The sequence below is a fragment of the Pleurodeles waltl genome, chromosome 5 (genome assembly GCF_031143425.1).
Source record: "Pleurodeles waltl isolate 20211129_DDA chromosome 5, aPleWal1.hap1.20221129, whole genome shotgun sequence".
NCBI lineage: Eukaryota > Metazoa > Chordata > Amphibia > Caudata > Salamandridae > Pleurodeles > Pleurodeles waltl.
The window spans coordinates 1,198,352,007-1,198,374,303 of NC_090444.1; the positions used below are offsets into that span (position 1 = coordinate 1,198,352,007).

Genomic DNA, 22,297 nt, shown 5'->3' on the forward strand with positions numbered 1-22,297 from the left:
TCCCGCACGACAGACCTTATATCAAGCCCATAAACAGCCAAAAAAGTCTAGCCCACACCCTGACCTGTGAGACCAGCCCCTCGGGCACTGCCCGACTGCCCTCTAGCTATAGACCAGCCCAATCCTGAAACCCAAACACTTCCTGCCGGGCTTGCATGCCTCGACATGCCCACTTTGTAGGAGCGGAACGTCAGCTGCCTACCTAGGCTTGCGTGTCCCTTTAAGGCCCGGCCCGCCTCCGTGGGCGGGAGCGGTCGGTGTCAGGCTAGGTTGAGGCTGGGCTCCCCCCCTCGCCTCCTCCCTCGGTCCGCCTGCGTGCAGCGCCTTTAACTTTCTGTTGCCGCTGGTTGTTGGGAGAAGGAATGCGCGGCTCAGTGCGGAGGACAGGAGCAGGGTGACAGCGGCAGGCTGCTGCCTAGGCATGCAGCGGAGCTCCGCTGCCCTTCTGCACGCGAGGGAGCAAGTGCACCCGGCCAGGAGGTGAACGCCTCGGACCCTCCTTCGCTCCTGCCTCTGGCCCTAGGGAGCGGGACGTCCGCGCAGCCAAGACACATTTACAATTGCTGCCGCTCCTTCCACCCACCCCCGATATTTTTTTTTTTTTTTTTAAAGGACTTGAGCGAAGGGAAAGCCACTGTCAAGATGGCAGCTGCAAGAGCAAGAAGGTTGTGACTATAGGTGCTGCAACTCATCAGTGGCTTTTTCATCTTTACACGTTGTTTTTAAATTCTTTTTGGTTTGCGACGACCTGCTGGGACATCTTCCTCTGGCTTCAACACAACACGCTGCATTTTATGTCGTTTTTTTGCTGTAGAGACCAGCTTGGAAATCTTGCATTTATTTTAAGTGTTTTCTGTCCGCACTGTCCCCCAAGTAGAGGAGGGCACGTCACGGTTGGATTGTGGCTGTTGGGGGTGACAAAGTAGAGCCAGGTGGGGGTGGAGGCGCTGCAGGGGCAGGGATTAGGTGCATGCTGTGAATGAGCCCAGCCTGACAGGTCAGCATGGAGGTCTGCTACACGCCAGGGCGAACCCATGTGCTGCGGAGATCCTCGGACGGAGAGGGTATATGAAGGAACCTTCCACGAAAGCCGATCAGGACAAACCAGGCATCAGGGGAGACTGTAGCACTGCTCCCCATCCCACCATAAAGATAAAACAAGTTGGATCATCGGTAGGAAAAGAGAACAGCACCCAAAACCCCTTTCAGGACTGCCTCTCTTCAAGGGGAACAAAACCACTGGCACTGAAGGAAAATAAACTGATATCCTAAGACGGGAGCGACCCTCCAAAACAGGATCAAATTCCGTCCCTTACTTTTATGTGACATGTTGTGTCGCCTCTGCGCTCCCCGACTCGTACAGAGAAAAGTGTTTCTTTCATGGAAAGTGACATTTTCGCCCGTTTGAGCCACTGACTCCTGGGTTTATTTTATTTTTTTGCAAGGAGTAATCTCATACTTTAGGATTTGTGTTCTCTGCGCTGCCAAACGCCTCTAAAGATGGCAGAAGGAGAGGGTGCCGCTGCGCCCTTGTCCCCGGGGCTGGAGGTGGAGATCGACCCGGAGTTCGAGCCCCAGAGCCGGCCGCGCTCCTGCACCTGGCCCCTGCAGAGGCCCGACATGCCGGGCAGCCCGGCTGCGGGCGGCGTGGCTGTCGAGCCCGGCGGGGCCATCAGCACCATCATCCCCGAGGAGGAGGACGACGAGGAGCCGCTGGAGGAGGAAGAAGGCGCCATGGCCGTAGGGCCCGGGCTGCTGCCGGGGGAGGCTGGGGCTGCGACCACCGCTGCCCCCTCGGCCGTCTCGTCCCCGCCCGCAGCCGGCACGGGGGCGCCCCCCAGAAAGTGCTCGTCCCGCCGCAATGCTTGGGGCAACCTGTCCTACGCGGACCTGATCACCCGCGCCATCGAGAGCTCGCCCGAGAAGCGGCTGGCGCTGTCCCAGATCTACGACTGGATGGTGCGCTGCGTGCCCTACTTCAAGGACAAGGGCGACAGCAACAGCTCGGCCGGCTGGAAGGTGAGGGGGCTCCCGGAGGCAGAGGGGCGGTGGGGGATAATTGAGGGGGAGGGGCGCAGTGAAGGGGCGGGGTCTATGTGCGAGAGTGCACGGGAGAGAGAAGGGAGACGGGTGAGTCTTCTGATGGCAGGGTTGTTTCATATTCAGTGCAATAATGAGCAGGTGCTCTCCTATACGGAGCACCTGCACTTCTTAATTTTGAAAAGCAGAGTACCTGCACTTCTTTAATGTGATAAGGTAAGTACCTGCACTTGAAAAGCAGTGCTGCAATACATGTAATTGGGTTCCTGCACTTCTAAGGTGCAATCCTTATTACTAAATAATAAGTACCTGCACTTCTCTGTGTCCATTTAAAGCACTGTTCATTTTTTATAATATTAAAATATAGCTTACTACCTCAGACGAGGAGCTGAAATGCTTTGGAGACTGGTCGGACGCAGCTCAATGGAATCCCGGTTTACTGAATTAGGGGAGACTAAGGGTTCTTTAATATGTTTCTATCCAACGTCATACATTTTATAGTGGTATTAATCGTATGCAGATGTCTGTGGAAGTTACTGCCATACAATGGACCCTGCAGTCCCTTTATAACAGCAGTTTCTAATTTCCTTTCTTACAGTTGAGTTACAAAGTCTCTCTGGGGTAACAAATGACATGGGTTCTCACCTTTTAGTAAATTGTTGCAGTTAAGTTATGATGTCATAATGCCAGCTGCCAGCAGCGAAGGTGAAAAGCCGGTCACAGAGCATAATTACAGCTGAATGCCAGAACTGGTGTTTTTAGTCTGATCTGTTTTTAAAAAATGGACAATGATCAACAGGCATTAATGGCAACGTGATTTTTTTTTTTTTTTTTTATTATGATTTTTTTTTTATCTTGTAGTTTATTATGGGAAAGAGAGGCTCTCTCCGTGTTTCTACACGTTTTGAACTACAGCATTATTTTGATCGGACTTACTAAACCTTTTAAAATAGATTTCTGTTTGGTGTGTTTTCATTTTGCCTTTCCGATTTCACTTTTAATCTTGATGCAGGCAACCTTGGAAACTTTCATATGACAGGTCAAAGCCCCAGGGCTTAAGTGGCTTGTGGTTAGCGTGATGGTGTGACTAAGTACTGTAAGGAATAAAATAACCTCAGGTGTACATTAATTACCTCGTAGTTTGATGACCTTCTAAAGAAACTCATCCTTCAGCCTCAAGCCTCCATATGGTCACAGAACTCCTTGGTGACTTATCCTATAAAATGTACAGCGGGGTACTTTATCTCATATATCAGAGCCAGAGTTAGTGTGATACTCCTCACTATTAGTAACATTGCCATGCTGTTAGCCATCTAGTTATTGTATCATTTGTACATAACTGTATGTGCTGTTAATTGTGAGGGTAGTTCTTTCTTTAATATCATGGGAGGGCCTATGGAAGGCAGGGCATAAATGAAGGAACAACATTAAGGAAAATGGCACACGGACGGCATAAGGGAAGGTGAACATTGTGAAGGATTTTTAGTAATGGATGGAAACAGCTTGTAGAGTGAGGGAGAAAGGAGGTACAGGAAGAGCATGCGATGAGGGCAGGGCATAAGTGAGGGACACAGCAACAGACTGACAATGAGTCTGACATTGTCGGGAGTGTACTGGAAGCAGAGGATATATTGGAGGACATTGTCGAATGGCATGTTAGTGGAGGGCATAATGGAAAGACATTAAGAAGAATAAAAAAGCATATGGAAGGGGAAGGGCTAACTGTGGCGGCAGTTTAACATTTTGAGGGGAAACAATGGGAGGGGTCATGGCGTGGACAAAAAGAACGGGGTATTAGGGAGGAACGGGCATGTAGATATGGCAGTGGAACATAAATGTACTCCTAGTGAGAGGGTGTGGAACTTGGAATCAGGTAATGCATGGTTAAAGGAGTGCGGTATGGCTAGGTAGATATATAAGCGATATCGCTAATCTAAAGTGCTTGCTTTATCGAGGTGAGTAATTGATAAACCATGTATTTTAGATGTCAGGGTGAGGGCTGGGGAGACATGATCTAGTGATACCTGGTAGTGGAGGCACATCAGGAGATGACTGATGGGTGCAGGCGTATAATGAGGCTATGCAGTGGACAGATGTAGTATGTGCAAAGAATCTACAGATGGGGGTGTCTAATCAGTGGTGTTTGAAATATGTAGCTGAATTAAGACTCTGATGATGTGTAAGTGTGGGTGTTGATGTAAAACCTTGAGACTAGGATATGAAGGTATCTGAGCCAAGAGAGTGCTGCAGAGCTTTACTGATGGCAGACAGGCACTATCCAAATCTCCGTAAAATAATCTTTGCTCTTGGGGACGTGGTGACACCAGCAATTCAACCAGGGCAACAGTGAGGTTGTTATTATTTTATGGGTACAACTATAGTGGAGCAAAAGGGGGGGGGGGCTTTGGTTTGAGGGATGGGACCTGAGGGTCATATGCCCTCATGAAAAAGTGGTCTGCTGTTTTTGAGAGGGGTACTTCAAGAAGGACGTGTGTGGTGGTGCATTGAGGTGGTTGGTGTAGTAGAAAGGGTGGTGGTTCCAGCCAGCAGAGGAAGAGGCAGTGGAAGAAACAAGTGTGACGAAAAGGAGTCCGTGGTTTTCATGCCTAATTTACTAAACTAATACGAATAAAATGTGACCTACTGTATATACTCGAGTCTTGAGGTTCAACAGGATCCCTTTGCACATTCTACCTTATTCATAAAAGCACGAGCTGTGACTTCCTAATGGAAGACAGAGCTGGTTCTTATGTCAAAAAATGGCAGTTTTGAGATGTTCGGTGTTATTTCATGATGTGTAAAAGCTCCGGCAGGTCGAGCCCGTTGATGTTTGTGCCTGCTTTGTCGGCACTACGCTAGATCTCCTCCTTGCAAGACATCGAGGCATTTAGAAAGATGAGGCAGTCACGAGGTCCCAAAGTGACCCCATCAATTTCCTTCAGACCCGAGGTTGCGAAAACTCATGTACAATACCATGCAAGTTTTGTACACGCTGCCGGTGAAGTAAAATGCTTTTAATGATACATTTCTTTTGACGATTAGGAAAATGAAGCGCTCTGTGATCTTCTCCAGCAATTTATCCTTTTTTTGCCAACTTGCTTAATTAATTTGGTGTTGTAGAGCCCTTACTGTGAATACTATACAGAATAATTTTGGCGGCAATCCTCAGGGGAGCACCATCCTCATACGCGCACTCTAGTTATGTCAACAGACTTATATGGATAGCCTAACTCTGCAGCGCGTGGCAGTGTGACGGGGCGATGGGGTGCGCAGTTTGTGCAGCGCGCGCGCACGCCCCCCTGCATCCCTGCCACAACTTCCCGTGCACGTGCTGGCTTGGGAAGACGCGTGACGTAAACAGACGCCCTCGGCTCCTAGAGGCGGCTGCCAGCGCGGCGGGAAGGCCGCGCCCTGCCTCTGACCCTATACACGTCTCCTCCTGGGACTCATCGGTCCACGCAGGGTTGTTCGGTCTGTAGACCGTGTGTGACATTTATCTAGCTCCACGATTAGCCACCATCTTCCTATCGCACGTGTACCGCAGACCAGTTGTTCCAAAATAATTTCACTCCTGGCCTTCATCATTCGCCAAAGTGACCTCTTCGCATTCAGCGGTGAATGTGGGAGTCAGATTAGCGATGGCTGAGTCTTAAACCGCACGGTTTAATTCCTTTGATAGTTCTAGACTGACAGGAATGCACGGCTTATCTTTTTTGTTATGCATTGCTCATAATAGTTCCTTTTGTGTTAACAAAAAAGGCATTTCTGATTGAAGTCTTCTAGATGGTCTTGCGCCTGCCACTGAAACATATCCGTCTCTTTCTGCTGGGTTAGTGATGTGTTCTGTGGTGGCTTCGAAGTGTAACGCAGTGGATGGAAGATCACAAACAAATCAAGCTCTTCATATCACTCGTAACTCGTCCAGTGAATTAACCCTTGGGGATCTTGGCCAACCGACCTTGTACCATGTCACTTCTATACCCATTTAATCTTAAGGCTGTGCATTACAGGCTTTTTAATGGATTCAGGAGACGCACAGGGATGTAGCTGCAACACAGAAGACCGTATATAACATTTCAAGCTCGTCCCCTAGTTACTAACCAGTCCATTTCACTTTCCCTGTAGGGTGTCATGCTTAAATGCCGCTTTATCAGAAGGACGTACATTACAAGATATATTTTCATTACTTTGTGAGGTAACACAGCGATGTTGTTGCCTACATATCCCCTGATCTTCTTACCTACAAATTGTTCTAAGCAGAGTGATGTACTGGAAACACCTCATCACGAAAAAATGATCTTTGCTGAATGTTTGGTACTAATCAGTTTTAATTTTTTTAAGAGCAAGACCCGTTTGTGTTTTCCTGCAGTGAATCTGTAGCACACATTAACCCTGTGTGCTGAGTCTCTGTTCTAGATTTTGCATGTCTTGTGTGTCTGGTCATTCAGAAACAGTAGACAACCCATGTCAAAGTAGTTGTACTTCGAGTTCATCTGCAACGCTCAAGACCTAACATAGCTACAGAAGTCAGGTGGCATATTTGGAACCTAGACAGTGCAGGAATCTTTATGGTTTGTGGCACTCCACACATCCTTTCATTGCAGTCTGGGCCTCTACTGACTCAAACCAGTCACAGCTTTTGTCTTGTTGTTTACTGTGTTGGAGTAAGGTACAGCCTTGAGTTGCCTAGCAAACCATACATTTGTCTTTGGTATTCATTAGGTTGAGCGCACAAGCGCTCTGACCTGTTGTAAATATTGTGGGCTTTTAACAACGCCCATCACTATCACTCGTTCGTGGGCTTGCATTTTAAAAATCCTTTGTTCTCATTGGTAGATGCTTTCTGTTTGTCCCTCCTTAGGGCGGTCTGGTTACCGCCTTGGAAATCGCCCATGTTGCATGGATAATTGCTCAATTGTTGAAATGTTCGATTGCGAGCAAACTTCTTTTTCCTTTTGTGTCTCCTTCGCGGCCATGGCACTTTGAATTGGCTTGCTTATATCAACTGTTTTACTTTTCTTTTTCAATTTAAGTGGCAAGAAAAATCCAGTTAGGAATTTACAATGTTAAAAGTTCTAACCCGAGGAAACAAGAGACCCATTGCATTGCAAATGCTTGTTTTTATTTGCTCAAATACATGGGTTCTAATCTTGAGTTGACCTGGCTTGAGTTCTAGTCTTGAGTTGACTCTTGGGGCCAGATGTAGGAAAGGATTTGCAACTCGCAAACGGCAAAAACTGCCGTTTGCGAGTTGCAAATCGCATTTTCCTATGCAGAAATGCATTCTGCGAGTCGGACCGACTCGCAAAATGCATTTCAGAATCGCAAATAGGAAGGGGTGTTCCCTTCCTATTTGCGATTCCTAGTGGTATGCAATACCATTTGCGACCGCATATGCGGTCGCAAATGGTGTTGCAGTTACCATCCACTTCAAGTGGATGGTAACCCACTCGCAAATTGGAAGGGGTCCCCATGGGACCCCTTCCAGTTTGTGACTGGACCCAAAAACATTTTTTCAGGGCAGGGAGTGGTCCAAGGGACCACTCCCTGCCCTGAAAAAATACCGAAACTAAAGGTTTCGTTTTTTTTTTTTAAGTGCAGCTCGTTTTCCTTTAAGGAAAACGGGCTACACTTAAAAAAAAAGAAACTGCTTTATTTAAAGCAGTCACGAACACGGAGGTCTGCTGACTACAGCAGGCCTCCATGTTTGCGAGTGCCCATAGTCGGTATGGGGCCGCAAACTGCGACCCACCTCATAAATATTTATGAGGTGGGTCTTTGCGACCCCATAGCGAGTCGCAGAAGGTGTCTGAGACACCTTTCTGCATTCGCTTTTGCGAGGTGCAAATTGCAAGTCGCAGGGACTTGCAATTTGCACCTCGCAAAAGGGAACCTTCCTACATCTGGCCCTTGGTATCTTATTCCATAAACTGATCCTGAGAACAACCACTGCTCATTGTATCTGCAAGCTGTAATTTCTCGATAATGACAAAGCTCATATGGGTCTGAATGAGTATATGTATTTATGTGAGGTTTCTGTAGCAGAAACTTAACCAAAAGGCAATAAGGGAACATGACCCTTGTCTATCGTAAAGTCAAGAAGAGGTAGGTAGTTTGTGGATTGTTAATGTATTGTGATGTAGTAAGTGTTTGTTACAGAGCATCTCTATATGTTACCGACCTAAATAAATTTATATGGGATTCCTTTCAGGAATTTTTGTTTTCGTTTTCTTCTGGCTTGGTGTCTACCTTTACTTTGTACTGATGATGACCCCAAAGGATTTATCCTAACTATGGGTCGAAACGTCAACTTCATTTTTTCGCCCATCCTCAATCGTCATTGTTTGATACAGGGCGTTTATATCCTATTTGGTTTAAATTCCTGAATCTAGTAAACCGAGGAGGAGTGAACACCCGGTGCACTACAAACTCTGTATATATATTATATGTGTTATGGTTCACTGTTCATCACTTATTCACTGCACCTTCACTTGGAGCACCTTCCTTGTCTTTTTTTTTTTTCTTCCTTTTTTTTGGGGAGAAATATGTGTTGAAAGCTGGTGTATGTTATTATGATTTCTTGAAATGTGATGATTGACCCAGATAATAGGTCAGTATATTTTTCATTTATAGTTACATTGAGTATTCTCTTTGCCGGTAGAACAGTTAATGTGCAGGCATGCCATAGGTGAAGGAAATGAGGGCCAATCAAATTGGGAAGTGGCTATGCATTGGAATGTTAGGTCCTGGAAATGGTTCCATTCCCCGAGAAACGTCCAGAACGAGGAGTTCATCATTTACACTGCCCTTGCTGTTGATGTCACAGGATTGTTAAACCATGGTCTGATTTTTGCTGCAGTATCTCCTCTACAGTAGAAACCTTCGCAAGCCTCCCTAAAGTGCAAGCTGTGTTCATTCACTCAGATGAAGCATGGCATGCTTGTTTATGCAACTACCTCTCTTCTTATTTATGTAGGTAGTCCTATTAGAAGCCATATCCTTAGTCTTTTGGGGGAAGTGGTGACAAAAGGAAGAACATTGCATATTGTTAATGTATGAAATGCATGTGAGTACTTTACTTTTGCAGTACGGGGTGTGGTATTCAATAAAATATCTACTTTCCCATGGGACAGGGTGCTTCTTAAATCTACTTGTCCTGTACACAAATCTACTTGTGCCTTTGGTGTCATATAGTGCAGTGACAAATTATGGCAGCAGTCTCATTATGTAAGAGCTCTGATAATAGCCTTCCTGGTTATGCCAGCTCTACTAATATAGTAGGGCTTGAATACTTGCAATTTCAATCCCTACTATAGCAATGTCCATATTTTGCCACCTTACGGCAGATCTACATACTGGGCCTGGAGGAAGCAGTAAGCAATAGTGCCAGGGCTGGAATGCCATTGAGTCTGCAAACCTACTAACTTGCATGTTTAAGGATTTTCACCAGCTCTTCTCTAATATTTTCCAATAGTGAGAAAGGTTGAAAATGTGCTCCTGACAATGTCAGAAGTAGGAGTTCTTTCAGAGTTGGGGGAAAAAGGAGGTTGGAGGGAAAGTGAACTTGTAGATACTCAATAGATTTTCACATGAGCAAATCTACACATACATATTTGCTCATGCTAAAATACAGTTCACAAATAGTTTTAGGAGTATGATTTCCTGGTCTACTTCTGTAAGTTCTTGTGAATTCATAAAAGCCACAAATTCAACGACATATACCATGGGTTCACTTTTGTGACTTTCTTTAAGAACTGGGTCCCTAATTAGGTCTGGTGTTGACAAAGACATTTTGTTTTTATTAAACTTCAATTTCCCTCTCTGTCAGCTGGCATTGCTGTAAGTGATCGCATTCTGCTCTTCCACAAGGAGTATATTGGCACACAAAGGCGTTTTTTATTCAGTGCCAGGAACTACTGTGGCAATCAGTGCCATAACGAAACTGGAGGGGACCCTCCTGCAAAGAACATAGAGGGAACCCCACCCCTCCAGACTTCCTTAGGGCAGGTGCTGTGCTGAGGGGGGAGGGGCAAAAGGGGGACTGCTCGGCCTTTGTGACTCCACTGGTGGCAATGTGTGCTTTTTGAGACCAAAAAACCTTTCTTGCTTTTTGCCATTGTTTGTTACAATGGTGAGGGCCTGGCAGCTCCCACAACAATAAGGGGTTACAGAAGCCATGTCAAAACAAGACACGCATTGGCGAAACCAAAAGACTCTAAAAATTGTCAGATCGGTTGGCTTTGCCAGTGCTTGTTTATTTTCATGCTTCCCATATTCTTGTTGAAAATGGTTTTCCTGATTTCCATTAGGAATATTTTTGGGAAATACTAGCATGCATCCACACATTTTACTAAATGATGCTTCAAAGAATAGCACCTAAAACTTGATGGTAGTAAAACTTTCTTTTCCTACTTGCACATTTTTCTGAACATTTTATTTTGAAAGCAAAGAATCACCACTCTTGCTTACAAACTTCTACAAACATTTGCGCCCAATAAAAGAGCATTCTGGGAGCATTCTATTTAGCCTCATATTGTTAAACCTTTCAAACATGTATGTAAATTATTATTATTATTTTTTTTTAAACTGGAACCACTGTCAGCAGTGCAATGTGACTATAAAATGTTTATTTACAGCACTCACCCTAATAATTGAAAAAGAAACAGGGACCAGGGCACTCAAAAGACTCTATAATAAGTATATAGTCCAAGACAAGTAGAGTTGCAAAAGTGTTTAATCCAAGATCAGAAAACAGCCAACACGTGTTTCGTCCTAGCGGACTTTTTCAAGGCTCATAAATTTATGCTTGGATGAAGACTAGTCCCACTAGGGCTGTTGTGGCCCCTAGAGTATAGCATTGGCTCCACTATTTATAATCTGTCTTGCCATGAATTCTGGCAAGTACTCCTGTCTTTAACACTATGCAACTTGCCGTGTTCGTGGATATTATTCATGTGGTGTATCCGTAGTTTCATGTAAAAATGGGGTCCCGATGGGCCCAAACTTACTTCTAAGCGTCACTTTACGTACTCAGCTGAATACACGGGCCACAAGACAGCGTTATCACGCGCTGCCCGTACACTCCATGCATCGGTGTACATTTCACAAATCGTAAAGTGACGCTTAGAAGTAAGTTTGGGCCCATCGGGACCCCATTTTTACATGAAACTACGGATACACCACATGAATAATATCCACGAACACGGCAAGTTGCATAGTGTTAAAGACAGGAGTACTTGCCAGAATTCATGGCAAGACCGATTATAAATAGTGGAGCCAATGCTATACTCTAGGGGCCACAACAGCCCTAGTGGGACTAGTCTTCATCCAAGCATAAATTTATGAGCCTTGAAAAAGTCCGCTAGGACGAAACACGTGTTGGCTGTTTTCTGATCTTGGATTAAACACTTTTGCAACTCTACTTGTCTTGGATTATATACTACTTATAGAGACTTTTGAGTGCCCTGGTCCCTGTTTCTTTTTCAATTTGTATTTCACAGCACAGTACATAGGTGGTCCTCTTTGGGGTTCCATTTGTAAAATCTGTGCATCTTCGAAACCCTTGGTGGTTGGGTTACTCCGACCTGGTTGGCACCGTGCACTAATACATGCTACGCGACTTTGAACTTGATTGGCTACAGATGTGCGACAATAGCATTAACCACTTCCTCTATATGAATGTGTACTAAATACTCACCCTAATAATGAAGGCTTTTCATTAGTGAACTATAAATACCAGTTTGAACAGCGTTAACATATGGGCACACATGTTACCTCAACTGCAGACAGTTCCCTCCCCTGTAAACTAGCAGCCGGGAGTTGGGCCTACTTGTCCCAAGGACAAAATAAACATGAAAACTTGTTGCCCTTTACCCCCAAAAAATATGTCCCAGGCTTTGAGTGATAGGCATTCCACATCCCCTCAAGGGGTCTGTGACTGCTTAAAAAATTAAATACTTTTTACAGATGAATAAAATTCATATCAATAAAAAATAAAATGTGCAACTGAAAATTTTAAACCATTCTGTAAATGTGAAGGAATTTGAAATTGGAGGCAAAAAATGTAATTAGTATCCCCAGATTGGTTCGTGGGAGCAGTGGAAATATATTAAGCAAATTATAGTACGAGTGGCCTCAATTGAATTTAGAAAAGCTTCAACCTTTCTATTTTTTTTTCATATTTGTTTGTGACTTAAAGTATTTTATCATTTGTGTATTTGTTTTTGCATTTTTTTTGCATACTGTTTTGCAGTTCAGATCATTGTAAGTGCTTTAGCCGGGGTCCTCTGCTTCCAGTAATGACTCAGTGGTGGTCGCCAGATAACAATGATGATTAAATGTGAGGGCCACATGAGTGAAAAGGTTAAGAACCACTGATGTACGTGAACCCTCTGCAAAGTAAATATATACCATGTGAGGAACGTCATCTTGCTATCACCCTCTGCCTTTGTCCTTTTTTCGTTTTAAGCAAAGTGTGATGTTGCTGTTTGTGTGTTGGTGCTTGGACTGGAGTTTGTTAATTAATTCTAATTTGTATTTTAAAACTGTATTCACTTTGGTCTTCTGTGATACCCTCTGCAAGTGATGTACCTCACTTCTCTCCTAATCCCAAAGTCAATCGACCAATACAAACTGCAGTGATTGTTTTGGGCCAGCTACCCATAAACACAGCCATTTGAACAGAGATTATAGAAGCCTAAAGAGTTTGGATGGCGCTGTTAGGTCTGTATCAAGGATCAAGAAGTAGGTATAACAACCGCAGTAAAGGCCTGAGACTTAGCATTTTTCTATTAACTACAGAAAGTTCCATTTAAAAAGCCTTTACCCTGAGTTTCTGGAAAAGGCACTTGAATAAAAAAAAATAAAAAAAAAAAAGCCACTTTCAAGCTGACTTCAAATTGTGCCAAGTGACATGGGGTGCACATAATTGTTTTACGTGTGCACCTCACCCAGACATGTTGTGTAGCTATCCCATTCCTCATGCATAATCAAGTTCACTGGTGTTGGTCAGTTTCATGGTGTTACATTGGCATACAGCAGTGCATAATCATGTCAAACCAACATACATATGAAAGCGGCCATCTTGGAAACCTGGCTGGAACCTTGACTAGGGTTGCGTGAGCCATCAGTAAATAGTGCTAGTGTGTGCTCCATGGGTATCTGAGGTGTTGCATAGACCCTTGCAGATAGAAAGGATAAACTAGGCCTCTAGTAATTCGGTGGGGGCGGGGTGGGGTGTGTAACAGAACACTTCTGGGGGGGTAATCATGTGCACCATACCCCATAAGTTTATGCAGTTTTACTGAGCCATTCTAGTGATTTTGCAGAATAGTGCAAACTTGTGGGGCACACTGCTTGTGGCTGCTACTTACTCTGGTTAGCCTGGTTCTAACACCAGTTAGCAAAAGGCATGGGCAGAGCGGTGAGGGCCAAGGCAATCTTTTTTCCTTTTCTTTTTTTATGAATTTCTGTTCTATATGTCTAGCCTACACTTGGTTTCTGAAATGCCCTAATTGTTTTATTTAAGTGAAATTGTATTTTAAATGCAAACTGGAAATAAGCAACATGTGTGATGCAGAAGCAAGAGAGCTTGGCGTGTTGTCCCGCATGCTACTTGCCTGCATACATGCCAACACTCCTGATTTGAATGGAGGTCAGTCAGTGTTTGAAGATAACATTTTTAGCTAGTTCTGCTTAAAACTTCCTCCTCTCCAAAGCAAACAAAATGACATTAAATGCCCTTCGATTTTTCCTTAATCTCCCTTGTAGAGTAATGAAATGTCAGGTATCTGTGTGCGCTGTCAAGTGACTGTAGTCACTGGCTTCAACCACTTCTGGTAAGATCTTAATGCTGGCTAGATGATAATCTTGAGGTTGTCCCTTTGGTGGTAGCTACAGTGCGCTGATCCACAGTAACAAGCCACGTCCATGGATCCAGTGATGGTGATGAAGCTGTCAGTGTTGCAACAAATGGAAGGTTGCACACACACCGCAGCCTTGTTGTTAGTACATTGTGCTGCTTCGGTTATGATGTTCAACTGCGGAAGTTTACCTGAAAACTTGTTTGAATGGGAAAGTGAGGTGCCCATCTTTCAAATGCGTTTCCTGAAAAGATAGCGACGCATAGAGACATTTTGCTGATGCTAAATATTCTTCCTCCCCCGGGGCTGAAGTTGCTTTTTGTTACAGCGGCAGTGCTGCGCTTACATCAATTGCTTTGCCTTGAGGATCACTGAACTGCATTGGAGCCCAGGATCCCATTCCTCAATGCACTTAACAAAGACCCGGTACAATGCCGTAATTGCTAGCAGCTATTTATAGTGCAGTGGTTTTGAAAAGGGAGGTTTTTGTTTCACTGATATTATTTCACATGGAACAATGCAGGTGCGGCACATGGCCCGTGGCAGCTTTTACTTGACTTCAGGATCGCAAATGGCAGTGGATAGCAAAAGCCGCAGTTTCTTTGGGTGGTTGTATTGTGCCTTCAGGGATAAAAACCTCCATAAACCAGAGGTATTTTGCTATATCGTCTCTTCATATGTCAGCCAACATTCTTATGCTTCTCAGCATGGCTACAAACAGCCATATGCATGGTATTAGATGGGATGACAATAGAAGGTGAGTGGGAGGCTCTAAATAGACCCCAGATCTGCAGACGCTACTGGACCATAAATTTAGTATCGAAGTGCTTGAAAATACCTCCTTACTTGCAGATGGTTTGATGTTGATATCAGCTCAGATTATCCATTGATCTATGAATATCATTTGATTTGCTTAGCTTAGTTCTGTCTCTCGGCTGATGACGTTGTCTAGTGTATAGAGCATGAATGGTGTATGGGGAGTGCTTGATGGAGGAAAATGGGTATGATAGGTGCGAAGTCCTACAACAGTGGTTTCTAACCTGTGGTCTGAGGACCCCTGGGGGTCTGCGAAGCCTCCTCCGGGGGTCTGCGACTGCTTAGAAAATGTAATAATTTTAACAGATTAGGTCCCCAGCTTTCAGAAATTACTCGGTGGGGGATTCTCTGATTTCAATAATGATTCAGTGGGGGTCCTCGGGTTCCAGTATTGACAAAGTGGGGAACCACAGAAGTCAAAAGGTTGGGAACCACTGTCCTACAACAAAAGGGATCGATCTTGTTACCATCCACTCATTGTTATCATTTAGGCTCTGATCCCTACGAACTCCCCTCAGTCCCACACCTCATCCTAGTTGAGCCGGTTCTACTGCACAGAGTCGTGCAGATCTGCTGTTCTGCATATTATTTTGTTTTCTTTACTCGTGTGCCAAAAGGCTATAAATCTTTGTGTTTTTGTGGAGATATTTTGGGTCTGGAGATCTGGCATTGGTTTCTGTAGCTGCCCTAGTACGTACGCTCTTGGTTTCAGACATGCATGTCTAAAATGGCCTTCGAACAGTCCTTGCTACAGCTTGTGCATATATTTGCATGAAAAAAATGAGCTGGTTGTATTTCATGATTGTAAAATTTGTGCCAGGTACCCATTTAATAGTGCACAGAGCAGATAGAATTAGGGCTTTTCCCATACCTTTTATGCTTTCTGTATCTTGCTAAATGCCATAGACTTGCCGCAGTTATTGTGCTCATGACAGATGAAAAGATGGTTCAGTTTTTAAGCAAGTAATTTCAGGGTGTGGTTCTCCTGGAACAGTTGCTAAGTTTGCTGTGGGCATTTGGCAATAACGATTAGATCAGAGGCTTGTTCGTTTGTACAGACTGCTCTATGTTGGCTTCCACAGATCTCTGTTCAGCATCGCTGACCAGAGGGTGAAAAATGGTGATTTCTGAGCCACATTGTTGCTTGCGTTGTTAGATTCAGGATTGGCCATGAAGGTTGTTACTAGAGCCACTGCTGCACGTTTGACTTGAGCCCAGATGCGGAATTAGCTTCCAGTCGGGGCCAGCTTTAACGCTGGTGATGCCTGGTGTGATAGTGTTTGTTGATGTCCCCCTTTTCTCCCCACCCCCCCATGACCATCTTTACCACAGATTCCCTCACTACCACCTTTTCCTTTAACAGTGCCCTCAGGTCTCCATAACTACTCTCTCTCCCTGATGTATTGAATTAGTTTTATAGCACCACTCATACTAGTGTAGCGTGTCAGAGCACTTTACATCACAAACAAATACAGAGGCAAATCAATCATATGAGTTTAAATCTGGGTTTAGGAAATGTTACATAAGACAGAGGACTACAAAGTGTAGGAGTCACATGTCATTCATGTAGGCTGTATAGTTTGAGTGCCTGATCTGGAGAATCACAAACTTAGAATTTGAAGGTTCACCATAGTTGGGGGGTGGGGGGGCTGTCTTTACTAATAAGAATTGCTTTCTACCCAAAATAAAAAAAATTGTGACATTTGGATGATAGAAGACTTTTTTGAGTGGGGGGACATAAGGCTCTAACTTATGCCTTGCAGTTTCCAAGCAGATCTTTGATGACAGTTTCTAGAATCCTGTTCTACGTTAACATTTTAACTTATAAACTGCAAGTAACTAAAGGATATCTCCAACAGGATCAGTAACCCACTGACCTATTTACATTATGTGCACTTTGTGATCTGCATGGTACACATTCTTTGCAGCAGGCATATTAACCCTCTGCACTACCTTATGATGAGTTAAAACTTCCACTACACAAAATTTGATGTCTCTGGAGAAGGTCCATTAATCACTGGAGTTATCTTGACATTTCAGTTGTTAAAAGCTGCTGGAGGCAATGAACGAGGCAGCAGGTGCTTTTAAAACCATAAGATACTTGCAAACATGGTGCCCCATCCAAAGTGTAAGCCCAGTGCGGTGGTACCGGTTTCACCGCCCTAGAGCCCGCTCTGCTTCCAGTACATTTCTTTCCCAAATACATTTCTTCCTTTTGACAAAGGAAGGAAATCAATACAAATGTGACATTATTGTACTATAAGTAGCCCTAGTTGAGACAATAGTAGGAAGATGGTGGCGGGGAAGAAAATAATATTCTTGAAATGGGTATGCAAATAATAGCTCCAATCAAGGTAGTGTCACTGTGCAAGGGCTCATTTTATCTATGCACTGGGTTAGGGCTCATTTTATCTATCCACTGGGTTATCATGTTGGTGCAGAATGCCAAGGAACAATCCTTAGGAAGACAGTTCTTTTTTAAGGCAGTGATTCCCAAACTGTCACCTGCAATTTGATTTTATTTTTTTATTTTGGGGGCGGTTATGTGTCCAAGCAGTAAATAAAGATGTGTTTAAATTCTGTATTTGTCTTGTCACATTTGCTTCATTCCAAAGACTGAAGTAAACTATCAGGCTATGTCTTCTGACAAATTGCTTGTTATTTTCAGGTCAAACCTAGGCAGCGCATGCGCTGTCTCTGCGAGACATGCTGTGTTCAGTATAGGGGCTTAAGCCATGCCCACTCTTGCCATTCGTTCTTTGTTGTGATTGTCTTAAATGCTTCACTTTTATTGGTGCATTTTTAGCTAAATGTCCCTCCTTTGTGCGCTCCGTTCCCGCCCAGGGAGCATTCACTATGAGAACATTTTTGTTGGCCATCACAATGTCACGCTTCCTCCAACATGTGATGGCCCTGCCTCCTTCCTTCTGTTTGTTTTCAGTTTTCCCTTTAACCAGAGCTGCAATCCTTTCTCCTCGTGGCTCTGCGCCATGCTTCATGTTCAATGGTATGGTGTTTTTTTTTTTTTTTTTAAACTGTTAAGCCTTGTTTTCCTTTTGTGTCTCTCCTTCAGCTCACGGCGGCCATGGCGCTTTGAATCGGCTCACTTATGTCAATTGGTTTTCTTTTCATTTTCAATTTATGTGGCAATAAAAGACCAGTTAGGAATTTACAACGTCAATAGCTCCAACTTGTTTTGTGTGTTGCACTCCGTGATATCGTCCACATCTGAAGGGCCATAAATCTACACCGGGACTCCTGTTCTCCACCTCTCATGTGCCAGTCTTTAATGTTAGATTTACATCCGTGGCAGCCGAGCTTGAACGGGCTTAAGCTCAGTGTTCCTTGAAAGGTTGGAAAATCTACTATGTGCTTGAACTTGGGAGCCCGCGCTACAATCCGTCTTACCTTCTAGGGGATGCTGTCAAAGGAGTGCCCTTTCTGGAGATAACAGGAGCATGTGTGCTGGTGGAAGCTGACCCAGACAGAGGAGTTGTCAGATCTTGTTAAGAAATGCCACCAAATGTCTGGGAGATCAGAGCACAGGCAGCACAGCCTTCCACTCCAATGCCAGCCCAGTGAGGAGAGCATGGTCAAAAGGCTGAACAAACAGTGCTTGGGCACGAGCCTGGGAAGACCTGAGAGAATGCATTTCTTTGGTTGATTAATGCAATCAAAACATGTAGTGTAAATGTTTACAGTGCTTTCAAGAGTTTTTTGTTTTTAGTGATACACTAACTTGTTTAGCCATGGTGTAATGCAGGAAAAGGCGCTATGACACGGTCTGCGTTGGCCGCATCATATCGTTTTTTTTCTTTTCTTTTAGCCATGCTGCTCAGCCACCGTTCTGCTGTACTGCATGGCAAAATAAAAAATAATACATTACCAAAGCCAATAGATCTCACACAGGCGAGACCTATTGGCTTTGCCAATGCTTGTTTAACGTGGGTATTGGTGTTTACAAACTCCTCTCACATTCCAATCAGAGGAAGAAAAGTTAAGTGAATTATGTAACAATCTTGCTGGGATACAGTGTTTGTGAAAGGAAAGGCTGTAGGATATACTTTCATGTAACACAGCAAAATGTAAATACCTGTAAAAGAACAGTACACATTCAGAAGTTAGGAAAAGCAAAAATGAAGCACTGTTTTGTAATTCTGGCATGTGATGGAAAAAATGTTAATAGGATCAAAACAGGTCAAGACACTTTTTGTTGGTGAGAAACAAATCATAAATATTCACTGAAACCCGATTTCCACTCATCTTTTCTGTGCAGTATACTTTTACCAGTAAAACTGTATCTCTCTAAATGACAGTGCAGTAACACAACATGCTTTAGTTAAACTAAAAAAATCACTCCCCTCATGTCCATTCAAGCTCAGTGGGTTGCGATTGTTTGTCTTTCAAAAAAGTGGGTTGTGGTCCAAAAAGGTTTGGAAAGCACCAGGATTTTAAAGCCTTATTGTGCCTTGAATTTAATCTGCAGGTGAAGTTCTGTTTATTCTACAGTCTTTAGCTCTTTTCTGTTTTTCATCTGCCATATGCATGTTTCCATATGTCATGACTAGTCAGAAGAAGGATGGCGATTTACCAGTTATTGAGACTGGTACTTTTTGAGCTAACGTTCACTTGCTTTATTTCTGTGGTTAAACCAAATGTTCAAAAGGGCGAAAGTCTACCAACCTACATTTAGATTTCTAGACACATCCCTATTTTCTGTATTTTACAGTTGTGTTGAGTGAGGAAACTCCCAAAAGGGTGAATATTGAACCTGTTTTAAAGTAAGTACTGGCTTTGCACACCTCCACGCATGGTGGACAGCTGATCAATTTTATTTTCCTAATATCTAAGGAGAGATATTTACAATCACTCATTTGCAGCATCACACCACGGAAAAAAAGAATTCGAATTTTAAAATGTTTGTGCTCCTGAGTTCAGTTTGGTGCAGAAACAAATCCAACTGCATGTATAAATGGCAGATCTTTCTAAATTTACTTAAGAGGATATAACCTCCCACATAGAAGCTCTGCCTTTATGTTGGACATTCCACAGCACTAAATGTGTGTGCACAGTAATGAGGTGTTCGTGTTTCCACAGTGGTAGCCATTGCGAACGAGTAAACATTCCAAAAGTTGTAACTTTTTACATGTTCAAGCTTCTCTAAGTTTTTCCACACCAAATTTCAGCACTTAATAGTTTTGTCATGGCCAACAAAGACTAGTGTCAGCATGCAAATTTGGTGTGAAAAAGACCCAACAGTCCCATTTTCCACGGAGTTGGAACTGTGGAGGAAAGGACACAAGAAAATGTTTTTTTTTGTTTTGGAAGGAAAGACAGGTTTCATTTGCAGGTGCAGATTATTGCGACACTTACTCCTACAGATCATGCTTCCCTCGCTCGAGCAAGGGTAGAGAAGCAGGAGTACTCATGGAAGTCTTACTTGTTCATATTTCAGTAAGCACTCCTCGAGATTTTTGTGAATTCATGACAACTCGAAGATGCCTGGGGAAAATTGAAGCTTTTATCTCTGCTCTGTGTGTTGTACCTACTATTCTGTGTGTCCGAGGAAGCTTGCACTGCTGAAGCCTGTGTTGCACACAGTCTGTAATTTGGTGAGGTGTGTATTAGTGTGTGCATATTTTGTAGAACCACTGCCCAACCTGTACCTTGTAGTAGCTGCTAGTGACTGTAATGCAGGGCCACTGGAATTGTGCAATTGTGCGGTTGCGGAGCTTTTCACAAAATTATGGATTTTACACATTTGCCAAATAATCTAAAGTCTGCTGCATAATCTGCGGATTTTAACCAAAAAATCATTTTGTTTCTAACACAACTGTTAAAATGCATCAACACCTGTTACCGTCCAGTGGAAGGTCCTTTGCAAAGGTTGACTGGTCATCTGGTTTTAATACTTTTTGCTGTGTTTGGGTGTTAAACAGGCACGAATGAGGAGGGCAGCAAATGCCCAGCAATGTTAATAAGTGTAAAAGTGACAAAATAATGAAGTAATACTCACGCAAAATATGCTGCGTTTCGCCACATACCTTTCCTTTTCTTGCTGCATAATTTACTTAACCCTGCAGCATAATTTGGCCCTCCCCGGCTGCATAATTCCGGTGGCTCTGCTGTAATGTGACTGTTTTGTGCATTTGAGAGGTGCACGCGTCCCTGCTGTCCGTGCACTGACCCTGTTTGTCTTTCTGTTGTTCTGGTTTGAAGTTCTGCTGTTGTATAGAAGTAAGAATCTCTGTGCTGAACCACTGCCGTGTACTAGTGAAACATGGTACCCCTTTATCTTCGCGAAAGCTGTTCTTGTTCAAAGCACGTTTTACTCGCTCTGTTACTGATGATTCAAGCCCAACCGTGTTTTTGTGTCTCAGTTACTACTGTTGAGACAGTGGCTCTGTTAATGACCAAAGACTTGGTTTGTGCTCTGGCTATCCGATAAGCAGACCAATAATAGCAAGACCTTAAAACATGTTTAGTATATAGATTTTGTGGCCTACGCTGTGGGCTGGTTGCAGTGGCAATCGTGTGTTTAACACAAACGTGACGGTAACATTGTAGCACGTCTGTTATAGCAACATGTGATGTCAGTCGATAAATCGAGTTCACCCGCAAATATGGAGTTGTTCTCTGTGTATTTTCCCGCTGTGTAAATCTTTTGTAGTATTGCAAGGAGGAGTGCAGGCTTGAGGGATTACACCTTTTGTTCCATGCTCCCTGAAAACGAAAGTACCCGAGGACATGTTTGTAAGTCGTTCCACTATTTGTGCAGCTGAGCTAGAAAGAAAGGCGTGAGCAGCACGCACTGCTGCATTGTCTCCCGCGCATTCCCCTGCACCGCCTGCAGCTTGTAACTCGGGGCACGCGGCGGGGGAGGACAAAGGCCCGCCATTGTGGGGTGATGGCCACAGTGGGGGCCATATTGTAAGCTTCAGATAAGCGTGGTGTGAATTCAGCGGGTGTAGTGATAAGGCCCGAGTGGAGCGCACTAGCTCTTTTTGTGAAGTGTCACTCAGTTGCAAGTTTTGCTGAATGAAGGTTGACTCCGCCACGTTCATGAGAGCAGAAGCCAGCACGGCTTTTGGAAATGTGGTCTGTTTTGAGGTAGGTAGGCAGACCACGATTTAACAGGGAGAGCCGAGCCAGAGCCGAGCAAAGGGTCTGGCGTGCATCTTCTGAGAGCCGAACCCTGAAAATATTTTGCTTTGTAAATCATACAGCAAACCTCAGAAAAATATGATACACATTTTTGAATGTTGAAGAGAGTTTATTTCTTTAACACGTGGTAGCTCTGACATCAATAGGGCACGTTATAGCACTGCACCGAGAAATACTTATTAAAAGTGATAGTTGTCAGAATTCGCATATTTCATCATGCTTTCCTGGGTGATAATGAAGAAAAAAAGAGCTTTGATAAGACAAAATATTTGCCTACGATCACACAATTTGAGTGGGTAAGCCATGATTTATCCAGGTTTTCTGGTTTCCTTTTGTTAAATCAGCCAGTTAATGGGTATTTGTCTTTCCTTATGTTAAGGTTTTGTTTTTACCATCTTAGTGTATTTTTTCTGCAG

The 22,297-nt window shown here is 43.8% G+C and overlaps 1 protein-coding gene across 1 annotated transcript in view; it reads left to right on the top strand.

Annotated features, from left to right (window-relative positions):
* The first annotated feature begins 317 nt into the window (after nt 1-317).
* FOXO3 (forkhead box O3) overlaps nt 318-22,297 on the top strand; it is a 240,883-nt gene continuing 218,903 nt past the window's right edge. The window contains exon 1 of the mRNA XM_069235453.1: nt 318-2,019. Coding sequence (XP_069091554.1) covers nt 1,501-2,019 — 519 coding nt within the window. The 5' untranslated portion in view covers nt 318-1,500. The remainder of the gene's footprint in view (nt 2,020-22,297) is intronic.